Source organism: Chionomys nivalis, chromosome 10, assembly GCF_950005125.1.
Source record: "Chionomys nivalis chromosome 10, mChiNiv1.1, whole genome shotgun sequence".
Classification (NCBI taxonomy): Eukaryota; Metazoa; Chordata; class Mammalia; order Rodentia; family Cricetidae; genus Chionomys; species Chionomys nivalis.
The window spans coordinates 13,389,419-13,413,917 of record NC_080095.1 but is presented as its reverse complement, the minus strand read 5'-3'; the positions used below and the strand labels follow the sequence as shown (position 1 = coordinate 13,413,917).

Genomic DNA, 24,499 nt, shown 5'->3' with positions numbered 1-24,499 from the left:
CCTTCTATGTAGCAAGATGTCTCTTTCAATTCTAGAGTTTTGGAAGTTGCTTACGATGCACTTTCTGTTTACTTAGGTAATATTATATTCTTCTGGAGTCTTTGAGGGAGGTGAAGAATAGGTAGTTTAGTTTTCCTTAGTTATGGTTAAAGATAATATAGATATATCTGTAATTCTTGCTTAATACCTTTTATGCATTTTTCCTTTGTTAAAGTTAAAACCTTCTTTTTTATTTAAACAGAAAAGTGGAGTTGACTTTGGAGCCCCCTCGGTATGCTGTGATTACCATTTGGTTAATAAAGAAACTGACTAGGGCCTGCACAGGTTGGAATAAAGGTAGGTGGGAAAAACTAAACTGAATGCTGGGAGAAAGAAGATTGAGTCTAGAGTCACTATGTAGCCACCCCTGAGAACAGACAAGGTAGAACCTTGGTGGTAAGCCACTGCTATGTGGCAAAACAGATTAACAGAAATGGGTTAAATTAAGATGTGATAACTAGTCAGTAAGAAGCTAGAGCTAATAGGCCAAGCAGTGATTTAATTAATACAGTTTTGTGTGATTATTTTTATTTGGGGCAGCCAGAAACAAACAAATTGCCTCAAACAATACATTCTCTATGGATGGATACCTTGCTCAGCCTAGATATAGCAGGGAGGGACTTAGACCTTCCCCAAGGCAGTGTAACTTAGCATCTCTGAGGAGTGGATGGGGATGGGGTGGGGGGTAAGTTGAGGGGACAGGAGGACAGGAGGGAGTGAGAACCAGGATTGGTATGGAAAAATGTAAAAAAAAAAATAGTTTGCTTCCCTTTTAAAAAAATAAATAAAAAGAAAACCTACTTTTAATGTGGTTGTATCCTGTAAACATTCAACACTCAAACATTCCAAACCTCATTCATATATGGTTTCTATTTAACAGAGTTATATGTTTGCAATTTAGCAAAGAAGCCTGGCTCACAAACAATCATATTTACAATAATTGAAAGCACCATAACAAGTCAGGCAGCGGTGGTGCACACCTTTAATCCCAGCCCTCAGGAAGCAGAAGTAGGCTGATCTTTATGAGGCTAGCCTGGTCTATAAGAGCTAGTTCCAGGACAGGCTCCAAAGCTACAGACAGACCTTGTCTAGAAAAAAAAACAATAAAGAAAGAAAGCACCATAATAATATTTTTCTTCAGAAGAATATCTGAGGCATGGGAGCATCGTCTTATTTTCAAAATGAGGAAGGCCACATGCTTTCCTGTGTTCCTTCCCACCCTTTTGGCATTTCAAATTGCCCTGTTAAGAAATATCAAAATGAAATTGTCCCATGCCATGTCTTAAATTTATTATATCCTCACATATCTTGCTAACACCACATTGAACCTGGTGTTTTCACACCATGTATAATTCTATGGTGTACCTTGTGGACCACATGACCTCAGAGTATGGCCACATCAGGAGTTTCCTTCTTCATCACCCACATGCATATGTCCTCAGATGTATAACCTGACACCAAGGAGGAAGGAAAACTTCACAGTATAGTTAATCTCTAACAGATCTGTAAACCAGCAACATAAACTCTCTTTGACTATTCAGGTCAAGCATATACTTTGTAACCTTTTGTGACATGAAATTATGCTGATGATCCCTCTATCTACTCCGCAAATAGAACCACATGAGAGGTAGGTGTTGGGGGGGGGGAGTTGAGATGACCCGTAGGAAGCATCAACACATTCTAGTATAGCTTTCATTAACAACGCAGCTCTGTGGCAACTATTCAAGGCAAATAGATGGGGTCTGTGATGAGACAACACAGCTTGATTATTGCACTCTTTTTGGAAACACAAATGTTTAGTAACATTTGACTTCTCTTTTCATTTACTTTGGAGTATTAGTCATCCATCCAGTGCTCTCAGCTCTCTCAGTCTCCTCTGTCTGAAGATTCACCCCTACTTCATGATCATACAGGAAGTATATGAACAGTGGGACTTCCAAGTAACTGGCTATAACAAACAATGCTGCTATAAACATAGTTGAGCACATATCCTTGTTGTACAATTGAGCATCCTTTGAATATATACCCAAGAGTGGTATTTCTGGTTCTTGAGGAACATTGTTTCCCAATTTTACTAGAAATCACCATACTGATATCCAAAGGGGCTGTACCAGCATGCAATCTCACTAGCAATGCAGGAGTGTTCTCTGTACCCCACAAGCTCTCCAGCATACATTATCATCAGGGTTTTTGATCTTGGCCATTTTTACAGGTGTAAAATGAAATCTCAGAGTTGTTTTGATTTGTATTTCTCTGATAACTAAGAATGATGAGCATTATGTGCCCCTCAACTGAAGAATGAATAAGGAAAATGTGGTACATTTAAACAATGGAGTACTGCACAGTAGAAAAATAATGATGACATCTTGAAGTCTGCAGGCAAATGGATGGATCTAGAAAACATTTTATCAAATGAGGTTATTCATACCCACAAAGACAATAATCATAGGTACTTACTCATAAGTGTTTTTTAAACATAAAGAAAAGGAAACCGACCTACAAACCACAATACCAGAGAACCTAGATAACAATGAGGATCCTAAGAGAGACATACATAGATCTAATCTACACGGGATATAGAAAAAGAAAAGATCTCCAGAGAAAATTGAGAGCATGAGAACCCCGGGAGATGGTTGAAGGGAAAGGGAGAGGAAGAAAGGGAAGCTAATTAAGAAGGTGAACCCAAAGAAAAACATTTAGGCGATGAAAGGAGACAGAGACAAAGACCCACATTGGAGCACCGGACTGAAATCCCAAGGTCCAAATCAAGAGCAGGAGACAGAGCACGAGCAAGGAACTCAGGACCATGAGGGGTGCACCCACACACTGAGACAATGTGGATGTTCTATCAGGAACTCACCAAGGCCAGCTGGTCTGGGTCTGAAAAAGCATGGGATAAAACCGTACTTGCTGAACATAATGGACAATGAGGACTACTGAGAACTCAAGAACAATGGCAATGGGTTTTTGATTCTACTGCACGTACTGGCTTTGTGGGAGCCTAGGCAGTTTGGATGCTCACCTTATTAGACCTGGATGGAGGTGGGTGGTCCTTGGACTTCCCACAGGGCAGGGAACCCGGATTACTCTTAGGGATGATGAGGGAGGGGGACTTGATGGGGAATGGGGAGGGAAATGGGAGGTGGTGGTGGGGAGAAGGCAGAAATCTTTAATAAATAAATAAATAAATAAATAAATAAAAAATAAAAATAAAAAAAAACTGTTAAAATGTGTAGCTCAATAAAATCAATATTATAAAGAGAAAAGAACTATGGTGTTTAGTTCTCTGAATAAATCCATTAAAAAAGGTTTTAAAAAAAGTTAACCAAGGACTGATGAAAATAAGAGGCAATCGCTACAATGGCCAGTCTCAGGCATCAGTCCAGTCTTTTATGTATCACTGGACAGGCTCTTACCTGACCCAGATCTCTGGATGCTCTCTGCGCCCCCTGCTGGTCATAAGCTCCCTGCAGGGAGGTTTGTGTCTGATCTCACAGTAACTTTGCATCACTGTGGATACGGTGCAGTAATACATGGCTGTGTCCTCAGGCCTCAGACTGCTCATTTGCAGGTACAGAGTGTTCTTGGCGTTGTCTCTGGAGATGGTGAATCGGCCTTTCACGGCATCAGAATATTCGATGTCGCTACTATCACCACTAATATCTGCGACCCATTCCAGGCCTTTTCCTGGAGCCTGGCGGATCCAGCTCATGTAATAATCACTGAAGGTGAATCCAGAGGCGGCACAGGAGATTTTCAGGGACTTTCCAGGCTGCACTAAGCCTCCTCCAGACTCCTCCAGCTGCACCTCACACTGACCACCTGGAAACACAGAGAATGCTGGTCAGAAGACTGTCACTGAAGCTATGTTTTCTTTTTCATGACCACACAACACACAGATAGCATCTCGTCTCCATTAATTACCACTTAAAATAATGGCAAGGAAAAGCCAAATAAGCCAGAAGTCCATGGTGAGTGATCTGTGTTGGATGCTGATCACTGAATGGGAGGACCTGGGAATTCAGGACTGGGCTTCTCTGCCAGATCTGCAGAGTCAGGGCAGAGGTAGTTTTAATGGGCACAGAGAAGCCTTATTTGCATGTCTTCCTCGTGTAGCAAGCTCTGGAGTTGGGTTCTTGGCAGAAGGCAGTGCTCAGAGCAGATATAAGGCATCAAAGACCATGACAACAGTTACAGAAACTGACACAGTAAAGAACCTCTAAGTGAGCTTTTCCTAGCTAAGGATTCACCACACTTCATTCTCTTTCACACAGGTGCTCAGAACATGCTGTGTTTCTGAACTGTTGTATCTCCTTAGTATATCTATGCAATTTAAAAGAGCCACAAACTGTGGTGTTTCTATATAGGAGCTCTGTCTTTCCCAGTCTCTGAAACAGACATAGGTTCTCCATAATGTGGATCTTGGACAGGGACATGCCTACCCGGAGAGGTTAGCAGAACTCCTTCCTTATGTCAAGAGCACCTTGGAATTTTCTGAATTTTACATATTTATGAGACATTACTGTTCTCTTTTATGAAAGACTTACAAATGAGACAACCTTGTTGCTGCTGCTCTACTTTTGTCATGGTTTTGACCACATCAGTAGATAACAGACAGGGACAAATTAAAATTGTTCTGATGAAAGGATGGATGTAGGGATGGTGAACGTTCAACCACCATCATATACACACAGTTACACTTTTAGATGTAGCCATACACCCCAACGCACACACTGACAATCACACACACAGAGTCACGCTTACAGACATAGTCACCAATCCAATTACCTTCCAAGTAGTCACAGTTTCTGATAGTCACACATTCAAACACTCACTCTCACACACAGAAGTATACACAATCACATCCACATGTAGAAAAACGTTTACTGGCAGAGGGATTGGATTTTTTTCTTACTGTCTTTTGACATGGTCACTCTGGTTGGTTTGGACTCACTATATAGACCAAGCTGATACTGAACCATGAGAGATTCTCTTACTACTGTCTCCCTACTGACTAGATTAAAAGTATGCACTACATTTCTGACCATCTCATGCTGATTTTGTTAAAGTTTGAAATATTTTTTATAGAAAAATTTCTGATTATTATTTACTCCCCTCATTTCTTCCAGGTCCTTCCTCTTTCTCAAACTGCCCAACTCTATAACAAGCAGTTTTATGGTGATTTTAGGGTTTAGGCTCATGGCTTTCTTTTTCAAATGACAATAAATGGTTTAAAAATCAATAATTAACAATACATTTTATCTTAGAAAAATCATTACATAATGTTTGTATTTGTCTTATAATTTAAAATGTTTTATTAATATCCACAAAATATAGCAACAAGATCCAAAACTGAGAAGATTCCTCAGGGCTAAGAAGTCTGCCTCCCTGTATGAGTACCTTAGTTGCATTTTCAGCACTTGACTATGAAGCTGGGTATGATGGTTTAACCTTCATTCCCAGCACTGAGGAGGTGGTGACAGGAAACTCTCTGTGACTTGCCATCCCTCCATTCTATCTTCTGAGCTCCAGGTTCAGTGTGAGACTCTCTCTCAACAACTAAGGTAGATGTCAACTGAGGAATACACCCAGGATCAACTTGTGACATCCACAACCATGTGCAAACCTACACTGTGACTATTAACATTTCCATTCATTCAAATATTTCCTTTTCCCTGTGTTTAACTTTGTAGCTATTTAGAAGCAAGTCATGGAAGCTACAGACCTAGGCTGACTGGCTTGTTATTCTGGGAAGCAAGAACAGGACTCTTGTGACTCATTGTATACTTGTTCCCTCTCTAAAACTTTCATCGTCCCTTACATATATAGGGATTGTCATTCTTTCTCCAGCCATAAAATTGCATATTTTAAGTGTATTAATGTGAGAAATGATATTTTTCTGTATACAGTTCTGATCTTTCTCTTTTTAAATTGGGCTTGTTTCTAGAATTTAAAACCTTGCACATGGAAAGGTGATCCATCAGACAATAAAAGATACAAGTCCAACTTCACCCACCAACCCCACAACATCAGAAGATGCTGAAACACAAGCTGCAACTACACAGAGAGGACCAGAGAGGAATTCTAAAGCTCAAGCTGTGACTGCACAGGGTTGTCCAAAAGTAAACCAGGAAAGCAGACTTAGAGAAACCCCAGTGGCTCTCTGAGACACAGACATTGACAGTACAGAGCAGACAAGAAAAAATCCCAAAGATGCAGACAGCCACTGCAAGTATTGGACCAAGATGAAAAGACATTGCCTGTATCAATTAAAGGGAGAGGTAGGTAGGTGTTAATGCAAGAATTTGTACAACAATCTAAAAAGCAACACTTTAACACCAGAACCCAGTGGATGTACCATAGGAAGACTTGATCATCTTAACCCAGAAGATGCAGAAGAAAATTATTTTAAATGTAACTTTATGAAGATTATGGGGACCTTTAAAGAGAAAATGAAAAATTCCCTTAAAGAAATGGAGGAACAGACACACAAAAAATTGGAAAAAATTAATAAATTACTCAAAGAATCACAAGAAAACCAAGAAACAGCAATAAAAGAGGTGAACGAAACAATTCAAGATTGAGGACTGAAATACAGACAATAAAGAAGACACAAACAGAGGGAATTTGGGATATAGAAAATCTGAAATGACAAAAACTACAGAGATAAGCATAACCAACAGAATAAAAGAGTTGGAAGGGAGAATCTCAATTGTTGAAGATACAATAGAGAAAATCAATTCATTGGTTAAAGAAAACATTAAATCCCAGAAACTCTTATCACAAACCATCCAGGAAATCTGGGACACAATGAAAGACCAAATCTAAGAATAATATGGATAGAGGAAGGAGAAGAACATCAGCTTAAAGGCACAGAAAATATATTCAACAAAATCATAGAAATAAATACTTCCAACATAAAAAAATCCCTAGGAAGATACAACAAGCCTATAGAATATCAAATAGACAAGATAAAAAACACACTTCATCACATAATAATTAAAATTTAAAACATATAGAATAAAGAAACAATATTAAGAGCTGCAAAGGAAAAGGGTCAATTATCATTTAAAGGTAGACCTATAGGAATTACACCCAACTTCTCGGTGGAAACCATGAAAGCCAGAAGGTCCTGGGCAAATGTGTTGCAGACACTAAGAGATCATGGATGCAAGCCCAGACTACTCTACCCAGCAAAGCTTCTAATCACAGTTAGTGGAGAAAACAAATATCCATGACAAAACCAGATTAAAAAAATCTCTGTCCAACTTTAAGATACCATCTTACACCTGTCAGAATGGCTAAAATCTAAAACACCAATGATAGCCGTTTCTGGAGAGGTTGTAGAGTAAGGGGTAAACTCATCCATTGCTGCTGAGAATGCAAACTTGTGCAACCACTTTGGAAAGCAGTGTGGTGGTTTCTCAAGAAATTCGGGATCAACCTACCCCTGGACCCAGCAATACCACTCTTGGGAATATACCCAAGAAATGCCCTATCATACAACAAAAGTATATGCTCAACTATGTTCATAGCAGCATTGTTTGTAATAGCCAGAACCTGGAAACAACCTAGATGCCCTTCAATGGAAGAATGGATGAAGAAAGTATGGAATATATACATATTAGAGTACTACTCAGCAGTAAAAAACAATGACTTCTTGAATTTTGCATGCAAATGGATGGAAATAGAAAACACTATCCTGAGTTAGGTAAGCCAGACCCAAAAAGAGGAACATGGGATGTACTCACTCATAATTGGTTTCTGGCCATAAATAAAGGGCATTGAGCCTATAATTCGTGATCTTAGAGAAGCTAAATAAGAAGGTGAACCCAAAGAAAAACATAGTCATCCTCCTGGATATTAATCTTCATCAGGCAATGAAAGGAGACAGAGACAGAGACCCACATTAGAGCACCGGACTGAAATCCCAAGGTCCAAATCAGGAGCAGAAGGAGAGAGAGAGAGCATGAGCAAGGAACTCAGGACTGCGAGGGGTGCACCGACATACTGAGACAATGGGAATGATCTATTGGGAACCCACCAAGGCCAGCTGGACTGGGTCTGAAAAAGCATGGGATAAAACCAACTCGCTGAACATAACAGACAATGAGAACTGCTGAGAACTCAAGAACAATGGCACTGGGTTTTGATCCTACTGCATGTACTGGCTTTGTGGGAGCCTAGGCAGTTTGGATGCTCACCTTACTAGACCTGGAAGGAGGTGGGAGGTTCTTGGACTTCCCACAGGGCAGGGAACCCTGACTGCTCTTTGGGCTGATGAGGTAGGGGGACTTGATTGGGGAAGGGGGAGGGAAATGGGAGGCGGTGGCGGGGAGGAGGCAGAAATCTTTAATAAATAAATAAATAAAATAAAAAAATACAGAATCCTTAAGTTATTGAACTATAGGGAAAAAAAGCTGTAATTTATAACCAGCAAGTTAGAGTGCTGTACACATCTGTGTACTGTTTCAGAAAATAAACGTTGTTACCATAGCAACTGCCACATTAAAAAAAAAAATCTCTGTCCACAAAACCAGCCCAACAGAAAGTACTAGAAGAAAAAGCCCAGCCCAAGGAAGCTAACTGCACACACAAAAACACAGGAACAGAAAACTTCCCACAGTAAAATACAAAGTGAGAAACACACACTATGACCAAAAAATAACAGGAATTAACAACCAGTGGTCATTAATATTGCTTAATATCAATGAAGTTGTTTCTCCTATAAAAAGACACAGGCTAAGAGAATAGATATGGAAACAGGATCCAGCCTTCTTCTGTACCCAAGAAACACACCTAAACCTCAAAGACAGACATTACTTCAGAATAAAGTTATGGGAAAAAATTTTCCAATCATTTGGACCTAATAAAAATGTGGATGTATCTATCCTATCATCTAACAAAATTTATTTTAAACTAAAGTCAATCAGAAGAGATGCAGAAGGACACTTTATATTCATAATAGGAACAATCCATTAAGATGAAGTTTTAATCTTGAACATCTTTGCTCCTAATACAAGAGCAACCACTTATGTAAAAGAAACATTACTAAAGCTTAAATCTCACATCAAACCCCATACACTAATAGAAGGAAACTTAAACACTCTACCCTCGCCAATGGACATGTCAACCAAAGAGAAACTTAACAGAGAAATAAGAGAATTAACAGATGTCATGACTCAAATGGATTTAACAGACATCTATAGGACTTTCCACCCCCAACACAAAAGAATATAACTTCTTCTGAGATCCTCATAGGACTTTCTCTAACCCCATACTTTGTAATGAAACAAATCTCCACAGATACAGAAAAATTGGAGTAACCCCCTGTATCTTATCAGATCACCATGGTTTATAGTTAGAATTTAACAACAACACTACTCTTAGAAAGTCTACACAGTCAAGGAAATTGAACTGTGAAATATTGATTTACCCCTGGGTCAAGAAAGAAATTAAAGTCTTCTTAAAATTCAAGCAAAATAAAGGAACAACACCCAAAAGTCTGGGACATATGAGCAGTGCTAAGAGGAAAGTTCATAGCAGGAAGTACCCACATAAGAAAAGTCGAGAAAGCTCACACTTGTGATTTAACAGTGCACATGAAAGCTCTAGAACAAAAGAAGCAGACTCACCAGGATGAGTATATGACAGGAAATAATCAAATTGAGGGTTGAAGTCAATAAAATAGAAACAAAGAAAATACAAAGAATCAATGAGATAAAGAGCTGGTTCTTTGAGAAAATCAACAAGCAGACAAAGGCTTATCCAAACTAATCAAAAGACAGAGAGAGAACACCCAAATTAATAAAATCAGAAATGAAAAGGGGGGCATAACAACACACACTGAAGAAAAGCAGATAATCATTAGGTCATACTGCTTAAACGGTTCTCCACAAAATTGGAAAATGTAAAAGAAATGAACAATATGATAGATATCATATACCAAAATTAAATCAAACCTGGTGAGCAGTATAAAATAGCAGTATAAAATGCAAGGAAACAGAAGCTTTCAACAAAATCCTCCCAAAGGAAAAAAAAACTAGGGCAGGATTGATTTAGTACAGAATTTTACCAGAACTTCAAAGAAGAGCTAGCACCTATACTCCTTAAGTCTTCCACATAATATAAACAAAAGAAACATCGCCAACCTCTTTTTATGAGGCTGCAGTTACCTTGACATAAAACCACACAAGGACTCAACCAAAAAAGAGAATTACACACCAAACTAACTCATGAACACAGATGCAAAATTACTCCATAAAATACTAGCAAACCAAATCCAAGAACACATCAAAAAAATTATACACCATGATCAAGTTGGCTTCCTCCCAGAAACGCAGGGATGGTTCAACATACAAAAAAATATCAATGCAATTGATCATATAACTAAACTGGAAGAAAAAAAAACATATGATCATTTCATTAGATACTAAAAAAACACTTGACAGAATCCAACACCCCTTCATGATAAAGGTATTAGATCAGGAATACAAGAAAGTTATCTAAATTTAATAAAAGCAGTATGTAGCAAGCCAACAACCAACATCAAAGTAAATGGAGAAAAACTCAAAATAATTTCACTAAAATCAGGAATGAGACAAGGGTGTTCACTCTCTCCATATCTATTCTGCATAGTTCTTGAAGTTCTGGCTACAGCAATAAGACAATTAAAGGAGATTAAAGCTATTCAAGTTGGAGAGAAAGAAGTCAAACATTCATTATTTGCTGATGATAAGATAGTATACATAAATGACCCAAAAACACTACCAGAGAACTCCTACAGCTGGTAAATAGATTCAGTCATATGGCAGGATACAAGATCCACTAAAGATAAAATAATATCAGTAGCACTCCTACATACAAATGATAAAGAAGCAGATAAAGAAATCAGAGAAACATCACCTTTTACAATAGTCACAACAAAGTATCTTGGGGTATCACTAACAAATGAAGTAAAAGATCTATTTGGCAAGAACTTTAAGACTTTGAAAAAAGAAATTGGGAAGATATCAGAAAATGGAAACATCTCCCATGCTCTTGGATAGGTAGAATCAACATAATAAAAATGGTAATCCTACTAAACGCAATCTTTGGATTCAGTGTAATCCCCACCAAAATCCCAACACAACCATGAAAGAAAAATAATCAACTTCATATGAAAAAAAAAAAACAGAATAGCCCAAACAATCCTGTACAATAAAGGAACTTCTGGAGGCAACACCATCCCTGACTTCAAGCTCTATTACAGATCTAAAAATTCAAAACAGCTTGGTATTAGCATAAAAACAGACTAAGTGAATTGAATCGAAGGCCTGGATATTAATCCATGCACATATAAAAACCTGATTTTTGACAAAGAAGCTAATATTTTACAATGGGAAATGAAAGCATCTTAAACAAATGGTGCTGACATAACTTTATGTCAACATGTAGAAGAATGAAAAGAAAATATTTCTTTCAGCCTATGTCATTCATTCTACTTAAAACAAAACATCAAGCTTATTCATAATATTCCTTGATATAATTGGTCTATCCTTGTACCCTTTCTCTTCTGCATTTTGCTCCAGATGACCCTGTGTTCCCTGAGCTCTGTGTTGTCCTGTGGAATCAAACCTCAGTTGAGTGATAGAAAAGAGCTTTTTTTTTTTTTTTTTTTTTTTTTTTTTTTTTTTTTTTTTTTTTTTTTTTTTTTGATTTTCGAGACAGGGTTTCTCCATAACTTTTGGTTCCTGTCCTGGAACTAGCTCTTGTAGACCAGGCTGGACTCGAACTCACAGAGATCCGCCTGCCTCTGATTCCCGAGTGCTGGGATTAAAGGCGTGTGCCACCACTGCCTGGCCGAAAAGAGTTTTTTTTGAGAAGAAAATTGTGTCTGTTCTTTTGATGAGAAAAAGTGTCCTAACATTATCAGGGAGTAGGGACAATTCAAATACAGTATTTATTAATCAAAATGAGGAATGCATACTTGAAATGGTACTTTTTAAATCAAAGCTTCATATATACTACACCAGAACTCACCGATTGATCTAACTACCCACAATAAATAAGAATTTTTAAATAAATGCTTTATTTTTAATTATGTGTATATGTTTCTGTGTGGATGGTATAGGGATCATGGAGAAAAACAGAGGATTCAGGGTCTTCTGAACTCAAATGTGGTTATGAGATGCTCTGAGTCTAGAATATACAGTCTCCAGATCCTTTAGCTTCTCCCAGATCTTATGCTGGTCACCATGGAATCACTTCTGCCTTGTGTGATGATCTGCATTTTGTTGATATCAGAGCATATCCTAAATTTAAAAAATCACTTATTGTTGCTGTGAAAATAGCTCTGCTCTTCAGTTTTTGCCATAGCAGAACCATTGACTGGGATCTAAGCTATGAGTTCAGGTCTCCAAGACTGAAAAAAGAGCTGTGTGGCAACCAAAAAGTCATCCCATCTGTGGGATGTAGAGACATAATAATCACTGGAGCACATTGGTCCACCTGTCAGGCCATTTGGGAGATCCAAGCCAGGTGAAAGAAGTTGTCTTTATAAATATGGTGCAGGCTGATAGAAGAATGAATCACATATCAACATGTACACGAATACATAAATACACAGAAGGGAGAGAGGGGAAGAAAACAGTTTAATAAATAAATACAAAATCGCATCACATTAGAAAATTGAAATTTCAATAAACATTTAGACACTTCAAGAATTACTACACACTACACATGTAGAGAGAATCCCTGAATGTGATGGGGAGGGGGAGCCCAGACACAGAGTTCATTCAGCCTTTTATGCCTCTCTTACTAGGCTCTTCTGTGAACCAGAGCTCTTTGTGCTTTTAGCGCCACCTGCTGGTCCTTTGGACCCTGCAAGTTGGTTTGTGTCTGAGCTCACAGTAGTATTCAATGTGTGCTTTGCAGAATAATATACAGTTTTGTCCTCAGACCCCAGACTGCTCATTTCCAGGTACAGAGAGTACTTGGCATTGTCTCTGGAGAGGGTGAATTGACCCTTCATGACTTCAGCATAGTAAATTGAACTACTACCACCATTAATGCATGCTATCCACTCCAGCCCCATCCCTGGCACCTACCAGACCCAGTTAATCCAGAATCGCGGAACACGAATCTAGCATCCACACAGGACAGTCTCAGGGACTTTCAATGCTGTACTAATGTAGGGGAAGCCCAGCCAGTCACCTTGCTTGAAGGACGGGATCCCCTTGGGCTAATATTTACTTATAAATCTTGTGGATGTGCTCCCCACCTTGCCTTCTGTTTCCTGCTCTTCGTTGGAACCTTGGTTATGTAAGTTATCCCCTTCTTTCCCTTAATAAAGCTGATATTAAAGCTAGCCTGATTAATCCTATTTGCCGGTCGTTTATGCTCCATCATACTAAGTCTCCCACAGACTCTACCAGTGGCAGCTCACACTGGATACCTGAAAGCACAGAGAAATCTGGTCATAAAACTATCCAGGAGTCATATTTTCTTTCTCATGGCCAAACAACACACAGCATCTTATCTCTGTGAATTACCTTTCAACATAATTATAAGGAAATCCAACTGAGCCTAAAGTCTGTGATGAGTGTTCTGTGTTTAGTGGTGATCACTGAATGGGGGGACTTGGGAGTCCATGACTGGTCTCTGGTGTAAGAGCTGCCAGGTCAGCAGGGCTGTTTATCATGGTCAGAGAAAAGCCTTCTTTATATGTCTTCCTGCTATACTAAGCCTTGGAGTTGGATCTCAGTGGAAGGCATTTCTCAGAGCAGATACAAGTCATTGAAGACAATGATGACATTTATAGAAATTGACACAGTACTGTAGTTTGGTATTCACCCTTTCCTGGTTAAGGATTCATCACCCTTTGTTTTGCTCTCTTTTGTGCATAAGCACAGAATTTGCTTTCTTTCCATGATGTCATGTCTCCTTTGTATGAATGTATAATTAAGTAGTTCCACACCTATGTCTGTTTCTATACACGAGCTCAGCCATTCCCACTGTCTGAGCTGGACATACCTTCTCCCTGGTGTGTCTCTTTTTCAGATCTCCCAAGTGATGTATGCAAAACTCCTTGACAGAGATGAGAACAGTTGCAAATTTTGTTCCTTCTGAGAGAATGCTGTCCTTAGGCAACAGAAAACTTAATATAAGAAATATCTAGTTACTGTCCCTCTACCAATTTTTGGTTAATATATAGACATATTTCTATTTTCTATTTTGCTCTCTCATTGATTTATTTAAATTTTCTGCCATTATCTTCTTCCTTGCTTATACCAGGGAACCCACGACTGCTTTTATATTGAGTTAGCCTAGTTTTCATTTCTCCAGTCAATAATTAGCATAACCTGGGCTTGTGATTAAGATTTAGGATGGATTTATTCTTTGTTAAGATTTTAACATTTTTTTTAAGTTTTCTTGCTTCTTTCTTATTCAACCCCTTTCTCTCAGCACACCTCACTTTTGCTTTCCATCATCTATGTGCCTCTAACATTGATCCTCTCTGTTTCTCACTTAAGATGTCTTCCCTTCCTAGGGTCTCCATTTTAGTTCTAAAATCTGCAAAACAGAAGCAATAACAACAAACACACATAATCTAGATACTGAATATGGCCAAAACAGCCAAAACAGGCAGCGTGAGAGGTAGAAGCACCATTAATTGAGGGTTCCTTTATGGGACTTCACACCTCAGTCTATCAGACAGAGGTTCCAGCTGGAGAGACAGTGTCACTGTGGTATCAGGAAATGAATATGGGAATATAAAAAACATCTATTTTAAATGAAAATGCCACCCCATTTCCACACTACTCATTTAGAGATTGCTGATCACATGGCCTTTGTTTCTAATTCTCCTAAAGTCCTTATTTACAAAGGTATAGCAGAAGCATTTTCCCATCGAAAGGTGTAGTGTTGTTTCATTTATAGTTTAATAAGTAAACCTTGGGTGAGAAACAGAAGAGTAAAACAGCCACAATGACCATCCTTACATACCAGGCAGCAATGACAAACACCTGTAATCCCATTAGCCAAACTAGCTTGACATCGAATCCAGGCGATAGTGGTTCACACCCTTAATCTGAGAGCTGTTGAGAATTATAAACTGGAGGAGACAGTTTTCAACCTCAGTCTCATTCTGAGATTCCTAGCGGCAGGGTCACCATTTCAAACTGAAATAGAGGTTAGAGCCAGTGGCTGGATATTTTGCTTTTCTGACATTCAGGTTTATCCCCAATATTTCACTTTGAGTTTCAATAATCATGCTACATTTGATGACTAACTTTAGGAGTACAAATTCACTACAAAGCTATTTTCCTGAGACTTTTTAGCCACTAGCTAAGGCCAGACCTAGGATTGGAATACCAACTCTAGGATTAGAAGATAAATCTAGCCACGTGTGTGTGAGAGAAGCATTAGTGTTCCCAGTTTCAATCCTCCCGACTTAACATCTTCTCCTGCTGCCCCTGTCCTTGCTACTACCACACAGGACGTCAACATGGCTTCCTGAGATGTTCCACAATTTTCTGTGGCTCTTGCAATCCTGAGGCTTACCCCAAGCCTTACATGCACCCAATTTTGCTGTTGCCACAACAACTTTCCTTGACTAATGTGACCTGTGCACAACTGCTGCATGGCTTCCCTGACCAGTGTCTGTTTAATAAAATTCTGTTCAGTTTGGTTTTGAATTCTGCTTAGAAAATCCACAGGGTTTCTGGCCCACTGTTATTATACCTTATAAGATTCAAGTAAAACATGATTTTTAACAAGGTAGTTCATCTGCTAAGATTATTTTTTTGCAATTTGTAAACCTCTTCTAAAATAATTTCAAATAATATCCCAATCCAGGAATTTTTTTTGAGACAAAGTTTCTCTCTGCAACACTCTTAGCTGTTCTAGAACTAGATCTTGTAGAGCAGGTTGGCCTCATACTTACAGAGATTTGCCTGCAACTGTCTCCCAAGATCTGGGATTAAAGGCATGGGACCCACTACCTGGCAACCCATCCAGGAATATGATAACTTTTAGTTTCTATTATTGAATGAATTCTAGAAGAGGTGTGTGATCTACATGGGGCATATAATTCCTATTCATAGCTTCTATCTATCTTTAAAGAATTTGTTTGAGAACAGAGTCAAGACTGAGAAACTCTTAGAATTCATACAGTATTTTCAGACTGGTAATGAGAAGTTAACAGAAAAGATTCATACCATTTAGTATGATAACCTTAATTTGACAGACAAAAATTTCAATCCATGTCAATGGGTAATGAAACCTTACAAAATGTTATGGAGAGATTATCTGAAAAGATTCATATTGTTGTGATTGATGACCAAATTCATTTAAAAGTTATGACAAGCTAGTAGATAGGACATCAATCCTGGAAAACTATTTACATGGAATTCAAATAATCTCTAAGGATGAGATTCAAATAAACTAATAATTCAAATAATCTCTAAGGCAGTTTAATTAAAAATTAAAATAAAAAAATACTTGTACTTATGTGTACATGATGAGAACCAGGAAATAATTGACGGATCTGAGAGTTAACATGTCAGAAACCCTTTCATTCCCATATTGGTTTTGTTCATAGTGTTGATCACACTAATAGATCACAAGGTAGGACAATTGAAAACTCTTCTTCTCATGAAAGTAGGGAAGTGAGGGACATGGAAGGCTGTACAACTTCCTCAGCCACACACAGAGTCCTCCTTCCAGATACAACCACACATTTCAACATACACAGGCAGAGACACATACAGAGAGAATGAGAGTCCCACTTCCAGATACAGGTCCATACCCATCCTACACACCCACAGTTAGAAAGACTCTCCCATGTACAGGTAGAGGGAATGACTTTCTTCTTTTTTGACAGGGTCATCTGGGTGGCCTGGACTTTCTTTACAGACCAAGCTATGAGAGACAATATTGTTTCAGTCTCCCTACTGAATGGATTAAGACTATGTTTCACCATGCTCAACCATCAAATGCCGTGTTGTTGATAATTAATAAATTTATTTACTTAAAAAATTTCAACACAATATATTCTGGTAATTATTTCCTTTTTCTCTTCTTTTGCAGATCCTGCCCCTCTCCCCAATTTCAGAATTCCATAAAAAGTCAGAATTTTAAGGGTTATTTATGAGGACATATAAGGGTTTGGACATAAGGCATTCATTTCTAAATAGATAGTTAATGATTTAAAAATCCATAATTGGCAAAAATTTCTCTTGATAAGTTATTAATATTAAAAACTATTAATATTAAAAATTACTAATTAAAAATAATTAAAACTTATTATACACATATTTGCCTTTACAGATTACAATTCGTTTTTCAAGGTATAAAATTCAGGCTCAAGAGTTGGCTCAGTGGTACAGTGCCTGCCTCCCAGTATTAGTATCTTAGCTTGATTCACAACTCTTTGCAAAGAAGCTGGGTGTTATGGTTAATTCTATATTTACATAACTGTGGGCGTTGTGATTGGAGGTGCTCTAAGTTTTGCATTCCAAAGGTTCTATCTTCAAATTTGGCTCCAGGTTCACTCTGATATCCTTTCTCAAAAATAAGATAGAAATCAACAGGTAAACATACTCATATTCAACTCTAGCCTCCAAACACATGTGAAAACCATGTACTACGCACATACTGTCATGCCAATTAGCATTTACAGCCATCCAAACTTTGTCCTTATGCTGCATGGGATCCATGCTCTGTATTATTTAGAACTGTGTCACGGATGTTGCAGACCTTGGAAGAACTACTTGCTATGGAACCCAAGAGATGAACTCCTGTAGACTTGTTCCTTCTCCACAACTTCCCAACTGCACTTCCTACTCTGGGGACTTCCATTAATTTTCCAGGCATGACAGTGGCTCATTTGAGACTATGAAAGCAAGAAATTATATTTTTCTAAGTGCTTAATTCCAACTTTTAAGTGAGTTTGGTTCTTAAACTTAAGATTTTTCACATGGTGACAAAGCACTCTACCACAGAGCTATGAGCCTAGATCAATATTTTAAAACATCACAGTTTTCTACAGAAAATGATTTTTTATTTTTATATATGATGTTTTTTAATTAATTAATTAATTTATTTATTAAAGATTTCTGCCTCCTCCCTGCCACCGCCTCCCATTTCCCTCCCCCTCCCCCAATCAAGTCCCCTTCCCTCATCAGCCCTAAGAGCAATCAGTGTTCCCTGCCCTATGGGAAGTCCAAGGACCACCCACCTCCATCCAGGTCTAGTAAGGTGAGCATCCAAACTGCCTAGGCTCCCAAAAAGCCAGTACATGCAGTAGGATCAAAAACCCATTGCCATTGTTCTTGAGTTCTCAGTAGTCCTCATTGTCCACTATGTTCAGCGAGTTCAGTTTTATCCCATGCTTTTTCAGACCAGGTCAGCTGGCCTTGGTGAGTTCCCGATAGAACATCCCCATTGTCTCAGTGTGTGGGTGCACCCCTCATGGTCCTGAGTTCCTTGCTCGTGCTCTCTCTCAGGGAAATACAAATCAATACAACTTTAAGATAACATCTTACACCTGTCAGAATGACTAAAATAAAAAAAATACCAATGATAGCCTTTGCTGGAGAGGTTGTGGAGAAAGGGGTACACTCATCCATTGCTGCTGGGAATGCAAACTTGTGCAACCACTTTGGAAAGCAGTGTGGTGGTTTCTCAGGAAATTTGGGATCAACCTACTCTTGGACCCAGCAATACCACTCTTGGGAATATACCCAACAGATGCCCTATCATACAACAAAAGTATATGCTCAACTATGTTCATAGCAGCATTGTTTGTAATAGCCAGAACCTGGAAACAACTTAGATGTCCTTCAATGGAAGAATGTATGAAGAAAGTATGGAATATATACATATTAGAGTACTACTCAGCAGTAAAAAACAATGACTTCTTGAATTTTGCATGCAAATGGACTGAAATAAAAAACACTATCCTGAGTGAGGTAAGCCAGACCCAAAAAGAGGAACATGGGATGTACTCACTCATATTTGGTTTCTAGCCATAAATAAAGGACATTAAGCCTATAATTCGTGATCCTCGAGAAGCTAAATAAGAAGGTGAACCCAAAGAAAAACATATAGGCATCCTTCTGAATATTAACCTTCATCAGGCGATGAAAGGAGACAGAGACAGAGACCCATATTTGGAGCACCGGACTGAAATCTCAAGGTCCAAATCAGGAGCAGAAGAAAATGATTTTTAATGACTACATTTATGTACTACTAAAATAAACAGCAGGAACAACAAATTGTTCTTCCTTGACACCAACACTTATAACTGATTCTGTAAAGGATCAATTTATTGCCAAGCAATGGTGTCACATGTCTTTAATCCCAGCACTCAGGAGGCAGAGGCAGGCAGATCTCTGTGAGTTTGAAGCCAGTGTGGTATACAAGAGCTAGTTCCAGGACAGGCTCCAAAGCTACAGAGAAACCCAATCTCAAATATAGAAAACCAAAAACAAACAAACAAAAGGATCAATTTACTGAGCATAGATTTGAGAATGTTGGGGTATTGAGGATAAATCAAAACAGACAAAACAGAAGAAAGAGAACACGAATTATGGAAACTGCACCCTCAGCTGGTGACTCCTGTTCTCATTCTGGACTCCATGACCTTTTCAAGACTACTGTGTAGTTGAACCACAGCATGGGCTGGAATCTCACTACTCATGTTCAACACCACACACTTGAATGAAAAGAAAAATAAGTAGACTGCACATATGAGTAACAGTGTGTCACACACCTAAACGAGGAAGACAAGTTCTCTTGAGCTGTGTTCTCTGCATTTGATGCTTTGGGAATCACTGGGATCTTAAGGAAGAATGGGAGCTGGAATGTTTTCAGAAGCTTGCTCAGGGTAAGGGAGGCCCTGAGCCTGAAGTCAAGCCTTAATCCCAGCCTTGTTGCTCACCTGACCTCAGAGCAGGTTTCTGTGGTCAGATGATGCTGTGGTAACCTCTGTAATATAAACTATATATAGATGATGAGAAAGTTTGCATCACTGAAGCAAGCACACAGACCCTCAGACATATACACACAGACAGATATACAACAACAGAGACAATTCTTCCAAACAACACACTTACAAGGGCAGATTAATATATGTGTATTAACTTCATATGATATTTGAAAATATTCTTTTTCCACATATTGTTATTCATTCTGCTTAATAACAAATCACCATGCTCGTCTATAATGCACTGTGATTACATTGGTCTATACCACTGGCTCTCTACTCTTTCCCCCACTCCATTGACCTTCTGGCCTCTCCTGCTCTCATGTATCTTCTTTGCTCTCTTCCCTCCTTACCTCATTTTCTGCACCAACTCTGTTCCTTTTTCTGCTCATCCTGAAGTGAGATTGCAGGGTCACATCATCTGTGTAATTCTATGTGTGTCCCCTCAGTTTTTATAATGTCTCAGTAGAAATACATTCCCAATTCCACAGCACAGACATTCCTTTTCCTCCATTCCAATAACACATGGTTTCATTCTTTTTTTGGGTAAATGGCACTCATATCATTAGTTACAGGCAACCAATTCTTTTAAGATCCATTTTTGTGGTTATTGAACATATCAGCTTTATGCAACCTCTTCTGCCCACATGCACTGTTCAAGGTGAAGCATCCCAATCAGAGAATGGAGGGATGATCAATGTGTGTTCATGAGAACATCACCTCTCAACTCTGGGTTCCCAGTGGTATCTAATAACTTCTTGACTCAAAACTTAGAGAAGTGGAAGAAAGGAGTTTTTCTTGGAAAGAAAAAACAATTGAACTGTTCTCTTGGATGACTGAAACCATGTTATAACCTTTAAACAGGGAGTAGTGATGTTTTAAATGCAGTATTTATTAATCAAGTTGAGAAATATATTTTGAAATATTACCATTTGAATCAAGGTCTCAGATAAACTACACAGGAACTAGATCACTGGGCTAAATCATGGCATTGAATGAGAACTTTTTTTTTTGAAAAGCAGCACATAATTGTCATAGTTCCCTTTTTATTAAAAACCTCAATGCATATGCTTCTATATATATGTGTGTACAAAAATAATAAAAATAGTACTGTTACATTTGATACTTTGATCTACTCATATGTGTTATTGTTTTTTTTTATTTTTTTTATTCTTTTTTAATTAAAATTTCCAACTGCTCCCCGTTTCCCATTTCCCTCCCCCTCCTCCCACATATTGCCCCCTCCCCCCGCTCCCCTCCCCCTATCCCCACTCCACTTCTCCTCCCCCCAGTCCACTCCCCATCCCTCTCGATACTGAAGAGCAGTCCAAATTCCCTGCTCTACAGGAAGACCAAGGTCCTCCCACTTCTATCTAGGTCCAGGAAGGTGAGCATCCAAACAGGCTACGCTCCCACAAAGCCAGTTCATGTATTAGGATCGAAAGCTAGTGCCATTATCCTTGGCTTCTCTTCAGCCTTCATTGTCCGTCTTGTTCAGAGAGTCCAGTTTCAACCCATGCTTATTCAGTCCCAGTCCAGCTGGCCTTGGAGAGCTCCCAATAGATCAGTTCCACTGTCACAGTGGGTGGGTGCACGCCTCGTGGTCCTGCTTTCCTTGCTCATGTTCTCCCTCCTTCTGCTCCTCATTTGGACCTTAAGAGCTCAGATAGTTGCTCCAAATTGGGTCTCTGTCTCTCTCTCGATCCATCGCCAGATGAAAGTTCCTGTGCCATTCTCCTTGGCCTCTCGTCAGCTCTCATTGTCCGCCACATTCAGAGAGTCCAGTTTTATCCCATGTTTTTTTCAGTAGCAGTCCAGCTGGCCTTGGTGAGCTCCCAATAGATCGGCCCCCTGTCTCAGTGGTTGGGTGCACCCCTCATGGTCCTGACTTCCTTGTTCATGTTCTCTCTCCTTCTGCTCCTCATTATAACCTTGGGAGCTCAGTCCGGTGCTCCAGTGTGGGTCTCTGTCTCTATCTCCATCCATCGCTAGATGAAGGTTCTATGGCGATATGCAAGATATTCATCAGTATGATTATAGGATAGGTTCATTTCAGGTTCCCTATCCTCAGGTGCCCCAATGAACTAACTGGGGACATTGCCCTGGGCATCTGGTAGCCATTCCAGGTTCAAGTCTCTTGCCAACCCTTAGGTGGCACCCTTAACTAAGGTATGAGTTTCCCTGCTCCCCAAATCCAACCTTCCTTTAACCCCAATCACCCCGATTCCCCCAGTTCCCCTCATCCTCTCCTTCACACTTTTCTCTCCCCATCACCCCTCATCCCCATCCCACCCCACCCCCCAAGATTCCAATTTTTTGCCCATCAATCTTGTCTATTTCCCATAGCTGGGAGGATATCTATATGTTTTTCCTTGGGTTTACCCTCTTGTTTAGCTTCTTTAGGATCACAAATTATAGCCTCAGTGGTCCCTATCCATGGCTAGAAACCAATTATGAGTGAGTACATCCCATGATCTTCTTTTTGGGTCTGGGTTACCTCACTCAGGATTGTATTTTGTATTTCCATCCATTTGCATGCAAAATTCGAGAAGTCATTGTTTTTTACCGCAGAGTAGTACTCTAATGTATATATATTCCACACTTTCTTCATCCATTCTTCTATTGAAGGGCATCTAGGTTGCTTCCAGGTTCTGGATATTACAAATAATGCTGCTATGAACATAGTTGGACAAATGCTTTTGTCATATGATAGGGCATCTCTTGGGTATATTCCCAAGAGTGCTATTGCTGGGTCCAGGGGTAGGTTGATCCCAATTTTTCTGAGAAACCGCCACACTGATTTCCAAAGTGGTTGCACAAGTTTGCTGTCCCACCAGCAATGGATGAGGGTACCCCTTTCTCCACAACCTCTCCAGCAAAGGCTATCCTTGGTGTTTTTGATTTTGGCCATTCTGACAGGTGTAAGAAGATATCTCAAAGTTGTTTTGATTTGCATTTCTCTGATCGCTAAGGAGGTAGAGCATGACCTTAAGTATCTTTTAGCCATTTTAACTTCTTCTGATGAGAATTCTCTGTTCAGTTCAGTGCCCCATTTTTAATTGGGTTAATTATCCTTTTAAAGTCTAGTTTCTTGAGTTCTTTATATATTTTGGAGATCAGACCTTTGTCTCTAGCGGGGTTGGTGAAGATCTTCTCCCAGTCAGTAGGCTGCCTTTTTGTCTTAATGACAGTGTCCTTTGCTTTACAGAAGCTTCTCAGTTTCAGGAGGTCCCATTTATTCAATGTTGCCCTTAATGTCTGTGCTGCTGGGGTTATACATAGGAAGCGATCTCCTGTGCCCATATGTTGTAGGGTACTTCCCATTTTCTCTTCTATCAGGTTCAGTGTGTTCAGATTGATATTGAGGTCTTTGATCCATTTGGACTTGAGTTTTGTGCATGGTGATAGATATGGGTCTATTTTCATTCTTCTACAAGTTGACATCCAATTGTGCCAGCACCATTTGTTGAAGATGCTTTCTTTCTTCCATTGTATACTTTTAGCTCCTTTATCGAAAATTAGTTGTTCATAGGTTTATGGGTTAAAATCCGGGTCTTCTATACGATTCCATTGGTCGACTGCTCTGTTTTTATGCCAGTAACACGCTGTTTTCATTACTGTAGCTCTGTAATAGAGTTTGAAGTCAGGGATGGTAATGCCTCCAGAAGTTCCTTTATTGTATAAGATTGTTTTGGCTATCCTGGGTTTTTTGTTTCTCCATATGAAGTTGATTATTGTCCTTTCAAGATCTGTGAAGAATTTTGATGGGACCTTGATGGGGATTGCATTGAATCTATAAATTGCCCTTGGTAGAATTGCCATTTTTACTATGTTGATCCTCCCAATCCAGGAGCAAGGGAGATCCTTCCATTTTCTGGTATCCTCTTCAATTTCTTTCTTCAATGCCTTAAAGTTCTTGTCAAATAGATCTTTCATTTTCTTGGTTAGAGTTACGCCAAGATATTTTATGCTTTTGGTGGCTATTGTGAAAGGTGATGATTCTCTTATTTCCCTCTCTGCTTCCATATCCTTTGTCTATAATAGGGCGACTGATTTTTTGGAGTTGATCTTGTATCCTGCCACATTACTAAAGACGTTTATCAGCTGTAGGAGTTCTTTGGTGGAGTTTTTGGGGTCGCTCATGTACACTATCATATCATCTGCAAATAATGCAAGTTTAACTTCTTCCTTTCCAATTTGAATCCCCTTTATCCCCTTATGTTGTCTTATTGCTATTGCTAAAACTTCGAGAACTATATTGAAGAGGTATGGAGAGAGTGGACAGTCTTGGCGTGTTCCTGATTTTAGTGGGATGGCTTTAAGTTTCTCTCCATTTAATTTGATATTAGCTGTCGGCTTGCTGTATATAGCTTTAAGTAAATTTAGGTATGACCCTTGTATCCCTAATCTCTCCAAGACTTTTATCATAAAGGGATGTTGAATTTTGTCAAATGCTTTTTCAGCGTCTAATGAAACGATCATATGGTTTTT

The 24,499-nt window shown here is 39.1% G+C and overlaps 1 gene segment (V, D, J or C); it reads right to left on the bottom strand.

Annotated features, from left to right (window-relative positions):
• Positions 1–3,451: 3,451 nt before the first annotated feature.
• LOC130882926 (immunoglobulin heavy variable 3-11-like) lies at positions 3,452–4,018 on the bottom strand. The segment is given in 2 exon segments: positions 3,452–3,861; positions 3,964–4,018. Coding segments are annotated over 2 exon segments (456 nt in total).
• Positions 4,019–24,499: the final 20,481 nt, after the last annotated feature.